General features: G+C 44.4%; 1 protein-coding gene across 1 annotated transcript; it reads left to right on the top strand.

The window, feature by feature from the left end:
- The first annotated feature begins 4,342 nt into the window (after positions 1–4,342).
- Positions 4,343–11,034, top strand: LOC131737126 (uncharacterized). The gene is made up of 3 exons (XM_059024174.1): positions 4,343–4,548; positions 5,634–6,958; positions 10,738–11,034. Exons 2-3 carry the CDS (start codon positions 5,986–5,988, stop codon positions 10,761–10,763), a joined length of 999 nt encoding a protein of 332 aa, XP_058880157.1. The 5' UTR covers positions 4,343–4,548; positions 5,634–5,985; the 3' UTR covers positions 10,764–11,034.
- Positions 11,035–12,333: the final 1,299 nt, after the last annotated feature.

Genomic DNA, 12,333 nt, shown 5'->3' with positions numbered 1-12,333 from the left:
CCTGAAAGCCAGAGACGGGCCCCTCTGCCTCCCAAGCCATCTACAGTGTTGGTTTGAACGCCCTCCTTGCAGGCCTGGAGAACCGAAGTTGGTGCTTCACCTGTGAATAGTTCGGTCACCCTACGGTATGCTGCCCCTTTCAGAGTGAAGAAGAGTTGCCACCTGCCCGAAAGAGGAAGAAGGGGAGGAGCGGACATTCCTGGAGGCGAGCAAAGGAAGGGCTGCCTGCCTGCATGCAGGAGAAGGAGGTGCTGCCTGTCCGAGTGCCAGAGAGGGAGGTGCTGCCTGCCCAAGTACCAGAGAGGGAGGAGCCACTGCCGTCTCCAGTGTGGGGAAGGAGAGCAGGGGAGCCGACTCCAGCGCCTAAGCCGTGGAGCCGTGGTCTGCACTGTTGCTGTCGGAGAGCTCTGCGCCATGGTCTGCGCTGTCGCTGGCGGACTACCCAGTGCTGTAACCTGCGCTGCAGCTGCTGGTGTGCCCTGTGCCGTGGCTCACATTGCTGCTGGCAGTGTACTCTGCACCGTGCCTACCCCCGGTGTACCTAGCATCGCCGTCGCCCCTGTTGGAGTGCCTTGCACTGCCGTCCCTGCTGGAGTGCCCTGACGGAGTGCCCTGCACTGCTTCCAGTGTTGGGGCCACCCTCTGTAGAGGCCCCTGTGCCTTGATTATTTGTTCTAGTGTTTTGTTTGTTGGTTTAATAAACCGCTTTAACTGCAGCTTCTTGTCTCTGAGTCTCTTTTCTGACGATACCATCTTCGGCCACAGCGCTATCCGGCCACTGCACTATCCTGCCGCACTGCGCAATACGCATTAGTTCTTTTAACTACACTTTTCTTCCTGAAGCAACCTTCACTGACACTTGACCAACTGTACTGCCAAGGCTTGCGCTTTCTCTTCAGCTTTCCCAGTCCTGGTGAGAGAAATTCTGTCTTCTCTTCACCCTTTAAGGACCGGGATCATGTTAACACGATCATATTGAAGGGGCTTATAGAAACGCGATCGTGTAAACATGATAAAACTTAGTTTTGAGGACTAACAGGGCCACCATACTTTGCAGTACAGGCTTGAAACACATATTATTGTATAGTGAAGGGCTTGAATTTCACTTCCTGATATATATATATATATATATATATATATATATATATATATATATATATATATATATATATATATATTTTTAATTTTTTTTTTTTGTGTGATGTCACTGAAAGGGGCATTTAGTATCTAAAGTGTGGAGAAAGTTTTGGCAGCATGGAAAGACAAGACATCACAGCCTGCTTCAGAGAAACTTGTTTAGAAAAATGCAGATATAACAGCCGAACACACTTGTGGCATTCTTTCTACAATGGAAATCAAGTATTGTTCGGAAAGTTCTTCCCAACACTGTTGCAGAAGTGCCCACAAATGTGTTGCACTTGTAGGTTGCTTTGCTTTCACCCTTCTGTCCAGTTCATCCCAAAACAGCTCGATGGGGTTTAAGTCTGGAGACTGTGCTGGCCATTCCATGATTTGAAGCCTACCGTCTTGTTCTTTTCTTCTAAGGTAGTTCTGACATAGCCTGGAGGTATGTTTTGGGTCATTATCTTGCTGTAGGATGAACCCCTGACCAACTAGGCGTATACCAGAGGGTATTGCATGGCGCTGCAAAATGCTGTGGTAGCAGTTTTGGTTCAGGGTGCCACTCACTCTGTGCAAGTCGCCGACTCTGGATCCAGCAAAAGAGCCCCAGACCATCACGCTTCCTCCTCCATGTTTGACAGTTGGTGTCACACACCGAGGAACCATCCTTTCGCCTACTCAACGGCGTACAAAAACCCTGCGTGATGAACCGAAGATTTCAAATTTTGATTCATCGGTCCATAAGACCTTCTTCCAGTCTTCAGTAGTCCACTGGTGGTGCTTCATGGCCCAGGTAAGCCTCTTTTTCTTATTTTGCCATCTTAGCAATGCTTTCTTACTGCCACTCGACCTGTCAAACCTGCAGCTCAAAGTCTTCTCTTCACAGTTGAAACTGAGACTTGCTTACTTCGACCAGTGTTAAGCTGTGCTTGAAGCTGTTGTCCTGTGAGCCGCCTATCACGCAAGCTGTTGACTGTCAGAAACTTGTCTTCTGATTCTGTTGTGACTTTGGGTCTGCCAGACCTCTTCCTGTCAGAGTTTCCTCCAGTTTCCAAGTGCCTTTTGATGGTGTAGGAAACTGTAATCACTGACACCTTGGCTTTCTTTGCAATTTCTCTAAAGGAAAGACCTACACTTTTAAGGGTTATAATGGTCGGTCTGTCTTCCTTTGTTAATTGCCTTTTTCTCGCCATTATGAGAGCAATATACTAATTCCTGCAGTACAATACTGTCCAAATAATGCTTAAGAGGGTGTAGTAACACAGTCTGTTCCAACACTGCTTTTATACAGACAGAGGGTTTGTAAGTAATCAACAAAAGTTGGGATACCTGTAGGAATTGTTAGCATCAACTTTCAAGGCTTAATTTACTTCCATTGCTGCAGAACAGCTGTAAGTTGTTAACCCATTACTTGTTCCTTGAAAAAGGCCTTTTTGTATAACTCTGAAATGTACATTATTTTTCAGTTTTTGGTAACCTAAACTTTTTTTTTAAGCTCTGGCAGTTTACCGCTTACCTTTGTACCATTTCAGGTTATTCACTGGACTTGAACTGCTTAAATTTCAATAAAAACTGGAAAAATTGGGGTGTTCTAAAACTTTTGACCGGTAGTGTGTATATATATATACAGTATATATATATATATATATATATATATATATATATATATATATATATATATATATATATATATATATATATATATTGTTTTTACAACATTTATAAATATCAAGAAACGAGTGGATATAAGCAGATACTATTTCATTAAATTTATCTGCTATGTTTTATTCCTTATTACTGATAATAATGGAATGAATAACTATTATTTTATTTATAAATATTTATTTTGAGAAAATAATCGAGAGTAGTGTCCATTGTTGCTTATAAAGACCCTGAGAATAAACGTGTATTATGTCATTGCAGTCACTCTGGTGAAACAATATCTTGTAATTTTCCCAAACATCAATAGTTTTCAACAAAACTTTCAGGAAGTATTGTAAGGTCCTTCGGGTCATATAATAACACATTTTTATACATCTCTAAGAAGAATACATAATAATCAAAAACATTAAAAAAAAACAACAAAATAGTGTGTTGAAAAAATTGCGAAACGTTGGTATGGTTTATGAAGTACTTTCTAATGTTCCCCAGAGTGTTCTGAAAAAAGACACTATTTCCATGATGCCGCTGTAAATATTACATTTTTAGTGTATTTTTATAGAAAGAGAGTCAAATATAGCCAAAAAACGCTTGGTCCTTTATTTCAGATGGGGCCCACACCATTGCCTTGTGTTTCTCCAGCTAACGTTTGCTCGATGACTTTTTCGCAGTAACTTCTTCTTAAAAGCGAAGCATACAAAAACAACAAAATTAACTCCAATTTAACGTACAAAACATTTTAAACAAGTTTCGGAAACAGCAGCAGGTTTTCCTTTATTTAAAAGAAACCGAACTTTTATTAAGTAGCACACATTTTAATAACATTCACTGAATCCTCCACCTTGTCTCTCTGCTCTCTCAGAACAGTCCCCTTTCTTATTCACATGACATTCTGATTGGCTAGAGGTTGCAGCTTTCAGTAAATGAATTGGACAGTGAAACTATCAATCAGCCAGAGATTACATAGTTGGAATAGACTTCCCCTAGTCCTTAAAGCGAACACACTGAATTTACTATTTTTATAACAGGTTGCACAGTATCCCTTACATATAGTTGATTCTAGAGTGTAATATCAATCAACTACTAAACAAAGGCAGCACCGATTTATGTTAAGAACCTTAATGATAGATTTTCTCAAATCTCTTTAATCAATCAATCAATCAATCTTTATTTTATATAGCACCTTTCATAGTGGACCACCATCACAAAGCGCTTTACAAAATGCAGTAGCAACAAGAAAATCCATAATACTTTAAATACAGAGAAATGCATAATACATGATATACAGTAAAAAAAAAAATGCATAAAACAATACAGTGAAAAATGCAGAGTACATTAAGTACAGTGGAAAGTGCATCATACATGATAGTAGCATAACTAGCAACTAATAGCAGATATCAGGCTTAAAGAGCCTGTGTCGTACTGTGGGGGAAGGCAGCAGCAGACAGTTTCCGAGATTCAGGGCAGCTATATTTAGATTCTTAAACTGAGTTTTAGATCCTACCAGAAGGAGTTCAGATTTGCTAGTGTTCAGCTGAAGAAAATTGGCAGACATCCAGGCCTCGATGTCTTGAATGCAGGCCGGGAGCCAGACCATGGCAGAGGGGCTTCCAGGGTCGACTTTTAAGTAGAGCTGGATGAGGTGGGAAGCATGTAGATATTGAAGAGAAGGGGCCCAAGAACATATCCTTGGGGGACACCACAAGTGACTGGGTTTGCAACACCACTGCTTCCATCATAGAAAACAGACTGCATGCGTCCAGATAGGTAAGAGAACATCCAGGAGAGACAGGTTCCAGAGATCCCAGCATACTTCTGAAGGCGGTCAAGAAGAATGCCATGATCTATGGTGTCAAATGCAGTTATAACTAAATATAACACACACGTTAAGATGTTGAGTTGATCAGTTAAAGTGTTGTAACACTAAATAAACAAATAATACTAATAAAAAAAGACATTGACAGACTTACTGTTGGAATTTTAGTCTAATTTGATTTGATAACTAAGTTTCTTTTTTAAGGCGTCTTTTTCAAAGTTCTGTGTGTCAAACTTATCGCAGCCAGACAGAAACACAGACACGTTTTTGTGGACATTCTTACACCACTAATTCTACACCACAATCACCATCCCTGAGTTGCTATGTGTTACAGTAAATGTTGCAGTATGTATCTATATGGTGGTAAGATTTTAGGTTTTTCTACTGACATATTTATTGGACTTTTTGACTCTTTTATCTTAATTTTATTATTTCTAATTGCTGTCTCACAGACCTATTGCTACTGTGCAGAGAAATCCCATGCAGGCCTTTCTAGAGCTGTTTGTACACTGGGATCACTAGTCTGTCCACAGATGGAAACCTCCTGGTGCCTCACCACAACAGCTGGCTAAACGCTGCTCACATTTTTGCTTATTGTACCACTCACATGAATAGACCATCTTCAAGCACCGTCATTCTGCCTATAGAAAGGCGATGTACCGGTATAATGTTGTGATAGAGAGAGAAAGGATCGATGCTGTAAATCTCCCTCCCGATTAGAAAGGGCGCTGTGTAAGGGGGAAGGTATGCTGCCTCCTAGATCTACCACCTCGGTGGTAGGTGGAAACCGGAAGGTGACCATATTAGGAGGGGCTCGTAGCTGCAAGTACTCAGGACGATTCCATTGCAGTCAGCTGCGGGGCAGCCCTCTATTGGAGAAACCTTGGCGACGCGTTGACTGCAGGGAGGAGTTTGCTGGGTACAAAGGGGAAGCAGCTACGTCAAAACCTCCCCTTGCGCTGAGAAAGTAAAAACGACCAGCCGGAGCTAGTGTTTTGTATATCTGTGTGTTACGTGTCTGTTTGTGTTTTCATAGAGGAGCAGGAGGACGGGAGTCTGTAGCCAGAGAGCCAGCGTTCACCCCAGAGCACGCCCCTCACCACACAGCACAACACCGCATAGCGCACGCACCACGATCCCCGGAGAAAAAGAGCAGTTTTCGTGCACGGAGGATTGTGGCTAACGGTGTGTCTTTTTGTTTACTTTTGGACTTTGAACCTTTTTGTTATTTGGCCCCAATACCATCGATTGGTAGCGGCGTTTATTATTATTTCTTGTTTGGATTACTTTTTGGAACTTTTATTGGGAAACGGCAGCCTGGACAGTATACTCTTTTGCACTGCACCAGTCTTCATTACCACAGTTGGTGATCAGAAGAGGGATCAGGGATGGACGTCGTCGCATTGGGAGCAATACTGGAAGCGCAGGAGAGAAGACATCAAGAGGGAATGGCAACCATGATGGAGCGGATGCTTTCCATGTTCCTGGAGGCCAATCGAGGAGGGGGACCGGCAACTGAACCAACACCACCTGTTCCCAGGATAAAGGAGGTGAAGATGTCACTGGAGGATGATCCCGAGGCCTACTTAGTAGCTTTTGAAAGGCAGGCTATGGCAGCACAGTGGCCTCGGGATTGGTGGGCTACCCAGTTGGGCCCCAATTTGATCGGGGAGGCCCAGGCAGCCTACCAAGCCTTAACAAATGAAGACACCCTTGATTATGATCATGTGAGGCAGGCCATTCTTCAGCGACTGGATATCACTGAAGAGACCCACCGTCGACGGTTCCGGGAATACCAGCGACCCTCAGGACTGCGACCCCGCATGGTGGCGCAACAACTGGTGGACCACGTGACCCGGTGGCTCTGCCCCGGCACCAATAGTGCGGCGAAAATAACTGAGCTCATCGCCATTGAGCAGTTTGTGAAGGTGCTGGGGCCGGACACCCGGACCTGGGTCAGTCGTCCCACCACACTGGATGCAGCAGTTCGATTGGCCGAAGGGTTCGAGGATGCCCTCCCTTCCGCTCCAGTGGTCACCCTTCCTGCTCCTGCCTCCAGTAGACCGCAAGCGGCCACACCACCACCACCACCCTGTGTCACCCTCACTACCCACGGACCAGCACTGCAATGTCACTCCATGGGCGGCCTCCCTCCAACACAGTGGAGAGTGAGGGCGACCCCCAGTGGGGTAAGAGCAGAGTACCCCTCCCCGCTGCCAAACCGGCAACGGGACACGCAGGCTCCGTGGGCACCCTTTCGCCCCACATGTTACCGGTGCCAGGAGGTCGGTCACCTGGCGCGGAATTGTCCAGCGGCCATGGAGTCTGGGGTGACCTCCCATTACGTCCTGACAGCACCAGGTAAGTCCAGGGGTAATGATTGGGAGGGGCCTTGTGTTGTTAATGTACGGGTTGGTGAGGTGAGCACCCACGCACTAGTGGACTCAGGATGTGGGCAGACTTTAATTAGACGAGCTCTATTAAAGGGGGTACCTTGGTTGTCACGAGGGGTTGTGGTCATTTCCTGTATTCATGGGGATAACAAGGACTACCCGCTCACCAAATTAGATTTGACAGTTGGATGTCATGCCCGCTGCGTAATCGTGGCCGTGGCAGAGAAGCTGCCATATCCAGTTATTTTAGGTCAGGACTGGCCGCATTTTGACAGCATGATTAATAAAACGGTAAAGCCAGTCTCCGGTAAGACCATGGGAGCAGCGGGGGAAACTATTGGTAATATCTTTCCACTGCACACCGATTTGTTCCACTCTCGATTTCGCCCCAAAAAAACAAAAAAGAGCGAAGGGTTGAAAAATGGGAAGGAACATTAATGAAACAAGGCTGGGGTTTGGTGGGGGAAGCCTCAGGATCAGTCAAATGTAAGGGAAAGGGGGTTGGGACCCAGTGTGACCTGCGGGGGCAGGTTACTGAGGCCCCCAGCGATGAAGCTACTTTAGCTCCGCTCGATATCCCGAAATTCTGGGACCAAGATATGGACCTAGCGTTGGAGCAAAAGAACGATCCTACGCTGGCCCACATCTGGGGGCAGGTTCGGTCTATCGAGGGGAAGGATGTAGAGGATAGCCGGCCGCTTGCATATCCCCACCACATTATTGTCGGGCACTTACTGTATAGAGTATCCCAAGCCACGAGCACAAGTCAGATTGTAACACAACTACTCGTTCCCCAGTCTTTTCGACGTGAGATCATGCGGTTGGGTCACGATGTCCCCAGTTCGGCCCATTTGGGTATCGATAAGACTCGGGAACGAATATTGGCTCGATTTTATTGGATGGGAGTTTTTAGTGAGGTGGCACGATATGTAGCGGAATGCCCGGAATGCCAGCAAGTAGCGCCAGGGCGGGTTCGCCCGGCCCCGCTGGTCCCACTGCCCCTAATCTCAGTTCCCTTTGAGCGCATTGCTATGGACATAGTAGGTCCATTGAGCCAGTCTGACTCTGGATATACGCACATTTTGGTAGTGGTGGACTACGCGACCAGATATCCAGAGGCAGTACCATTGAGATCCACTAGTGCCACAGCCATTGCTAAAGAGTTAGTGAACATTATATCGAGAGTAGGGATTCCAAAAGAAATCCTCACTGATCACGGAACGAACTTTATGTCACAATGTTTGAAAGAATTGTACAAATTAATGCAAATTAAGTCGATCCAAACCTCTGTTTATCACCCACAGACGGACGGTTTGGTGGAATGTTTTAATCAGACCTTGAAACAGATGCTGAAGCCGTTTGTCAACCAAGAGCAAAAACATTGGGCTAAACTCCTCCCTTACCTCATGTTTGCAGTGAGAGAGGTGCCTGAGAGTTCGACCGGGTTTTCTCCCTTTGAGCTGCTGTATGGGAGGCAACCACGAGGTATCCTTGATCTGGTGAAAGAAGGGTGGGAGGAGCAAACAAAAACTTCTAAAAACATAGTCAAATATGTAATTATGTTAAGAGACCACCTAGCATTGGTTGGTCGTTTGGCACAGGAGAACCTAAAACTAGCTCAGCATCGCCAGGAGCAACAGTACAATAAACAAGCACGTATTCTGACTTTTCGGCTAGGTGATAAAGTACTGTTGCTACTTCCCACATCGGAATCTAAGTTGTATGCTAAGTGGCAGGGGCCATATGAGGTGGTTCAGGAAATTGGTAGAGTAAATTATGAAATTAGACAACCCGATCGCCGAAATAAAACCGAAATTTATCATATCAATTTGCTAAAACCCTGGAATGAAAGGGAGGCCTTATTTGTAGCTGGTGACAGTTTGAAAGAGGATTTTGGTCCCACTGTCAATCCACCAGCTACAACTCATATTCCAATGGGGGAACAGTTACTTCTGGATCAGAAACGTGAGCTCTACCAGTTAGTGGCAAGGTTTAGTGATGTTTTCTCTGACTTGCCTGGCAGGACTAATGTTATTTCTCATGCTATTATTACTCCACCAGGGGTCAGGGTCTGGGAGAGACCGTACCGGATCCCAGAGAGTCGCAGGGTTCCTGTTCACAAGGAGGTGGAGGATATGCTCGAGCTTGGAGTCATTGAACCTTCCCGGAGTGAGTGGTGCAGTCCTATCGTGATGGTGGGCAAGAAGGATGGCTCCACTCGGTTCTGCGTGGACTTTCGAAAGGTTAATGCCATCTCCAAGTTCGATGTATATCCAATGCCCCGGGTGGATGAGCTCCTCAACCGACTGGGTAAGGCGAGTTGATTTCGACCTTGGACCTGACAAAGGGATACTGGCAGATTCCACTGACTCAGAGCTCGAAAGAGAAAACTGCTTTCTCTACCCCAGATGGCTTGTTCCATTTCCGGACCATGCCCTTCGGGTTGCATGGAGCTCCCGCCACCTTTCAGAGACTGATGGACTAGGTCTTAGCTCCTCATCATCAGTATGCCGCCGCGTACATTGACGATGTGGTGATTTTTAGCTCCACCTGGAAGGAGCATATTGTTAGAGTTTCAGCCATCCTCCAGTCTCTGAGGGAGGCGGGGCTGACAGCCAAGCTGGGCAAGTGTGCATATGGCAAACAGGAGACCCAATATCTTGGCTACATTATGGATAATGGCCAGGTGAGACCGATCGCTTCCAAAGTCCAGGCGCTGGTGGAGACGGCGATCCCGAGAACCAAGTCATAGGTGAGATCACTACTGGGGTTAGCCGGCTATTACCGCCGATTTATCCCCGAGTATGCCACCATAGTTAACCCCCTGGTAGATCTCACCTGAAAGGCTGCTTCAAAAATAGTTAAATGGACAAGGCAGTGTCAGGAGGCATTTGATTTGATCAAGAAGCGACTCTGTCAAGCTCCCGCTCTGATTTCACCAGATTTCAGCAAAGAGTTCATCCTGCAGACCGATGCCTCCCACATTGGTCTGGGGGCGGTCCTGTCCCAACAAGTTGACGGAGTAGAACACCCTGTTATTTATTTAAGCAAAAAAATGGCTCCTAGGGAGATTAACTACTCCGTCATTGAGAAGGAGTGTTTAGCCATCAAATGGGCTACTCACGCTCTTCGCTATTACTTGTTGGGGCGTTCTTTCTCTCTTATCACTGATCATGCTCCTTTAAGGTGGTTACACATGATGAAGGACAATAACGCTCGGATAACTCGGTGGTATCTAGCGCTGCAACCCTTCCACTATACAGTGAAACATCGTGCGGGTAAGGAGCATCAAAATGCTGATTTTTTTTCAAGGGAGGGGGGACCATTGGGGAATGTAGAGTTGGCCAAGTGTTCCTTCGGCATCACTCTGAGGGGTGAGATATGTGATAGAGAGAGAAAGGATCGATGCTGTAAATCTCCCTCCCGATTAGAAAGGGCGCTGTGTAAGGGGGAAGGTATGCTGCCTCCTAGATCTGCCACCTCGGTGCTAGGTGGAAACCGGAAGGTGACCATATTAGGAGGGGCGCGTAGCTGCAAGTACTCAGGACGATTCCATTGCAGTCAGCTGCGGGGCAGCCCTCTATTGGAGAAACCTTGGCGACGCGTTGACTGCAGGGAGGAGTTTGCTGGGTACAAAGGGGAAGCAGCTACGTCAAAACCTCCCCTTGTGCTGAGAAAGTAAAAACGACCAGCCGGAGCTAGTGTTTTGTATATCTGTGTGTTACTTGTCTGTCTGTGTTTTCATAGAGGAGCAGGAGGACGGGAGGCTGTAGCCAGAGAGCCAGCATTCACCCCAGAGCACGTCCCTCACCACACAGCACAACACCGCACAGCGCACGCACCACGATCCCCAGAGGAAAAGAGCACAGTTTTCGTGCACGAAGGATAGTGGCTAACGGCGTGTCATTTTGTTTACTTTTGGACTTTGAACCTTTTTGTTATTTGGCCCCAATACCATCAATTGGTAGCGGCGCTTATTATTATTTCTTGTTTGGATTACTTTTTGGAACTTTCTGTTGAATTGTAAATAAATATCGTTATTATTGGGAAACGGCAGCCTGGACAGTATACTTTTTTGCACTGCACCAGTCTTCATTACCACAAATGTATATGACATCTTGATGTATATATAGACCAGTGGCGGCTGGTGGCCAAAAAAAAAAAAAAAAATGGGGAGGCAGAAAAAAAGACAGGACTTGGGGGTCCCATTAAAGCCTCTACAAACAGGAGAATCTTGTTATTATATTCTGACTAACACTTTTCATTATTATTATTATTATTATTATTATTATTATTATTATTATTATTATTATTAATAATAATAATAATAATAATAATAATAATAATAATAATAATGTATTTATTTATTTGGCAGACGCCTTTATCCAAGGCGATTGACAGGTGTTACAGGGCAGTACTGCACAGGGTTACAATGCAAGATTAATATTTAAATACAGTATAGTTTACAGTAAGTGCAAATAATAATACTACAATACAATGTGAACTAGGATGCAACAAGTTAGGATTACAACAAGTTATATCTACAATGACATATTAGTAGTGCAATAGTGCATCCAGTAGCTCCTCCAATTAAAACCAGGGATCAGACTACATCATCTGCCATTGCTAGTATTGTATTGTGTGTGGTTAAAGCAGAAAGGAGTTTGTAACAGAGGCTCGTCTCTGATGAAAAAAACTCTCTGGACCCCTCCAATTAAAACCTGTGCTCATATCACATGATCTGCTACTGCTAGTATTGTGGTTAATAGCAGATAGGAGTTTATAATGGAGCCTTGCGTGTATCTCAATCACAACTGAGAAACGTGTTAGTAGTAAAATTGATTTAATTTACGTGTTTTTCTAAGAAACAACTAAATGGGATTTTAAAATCGTAAGTCTTATTTTTTCATTTAAAAAACAGAAGCAACTCAGAACTACTTTATTTTTCATTATAGCTTTAATAAATGTAAGTTACTTATTAACATGTTGTGATCTCGTTTGTACGTTCTACTTAATAAAAAATTAAGGCTTGGCCAATTTAAAAGCCAATTTAGTTCACAGAAAAAAACATTTAAATCAATTTTATTATTAGCACGTTTCTCAGTTGTGATTGAGATACACGAATGGCTAAACAGGTATCAATTGAATTCTTAAAGGAGAGGAGAAATGTCAGGGTAAAGCAGAGAAATTAGAATATATATATATATATATATATATATATATATATATATATATATATATATATATATATATATATATATTCAGTAACAAAACTTTATTAAAATAAGGTTGCAGTTCAAAATCACAAAAGTCAGGAAATGGGACCTTAAGGCACGCAACCTT

Source organism: Acipenser ruthenus, chromosome 5 (genome assembly GCF_902713425.1).
Source record: "Acipenser ruthenus chromosome 5, fAciRut3.2 maternal haplotype, whole genome shotgun sequence".
NCBI lineage: Eukaryota > Metazoa > Chordata > Actinopteri > Acipenseriformes > Acipenseridae > Acipenser > Acipenser ruthenus.
Note: the sequence above shows the minus strand (reverse complement) of the source record. Positions and strands in the feature narration are given on the sequence as shown.

Bases quoted from the DNA above. Each gene is read 5' to 3' on its own strand.
- LOC131737126 (XM_059024174.1), top strand. From the start codon at position 5,986: ATGGACGTCGTCGCATTGGGAGCAATACTGGAAGCGCAGGAGAGAAGA. The intron at 6,959-10,737 runs GTAAGTCCAGGG...GTGTTTTCATAG, and splicing joins TTACGTCCTGACAGCACCAG to AGGAGCAGGAGGACGGGAGG.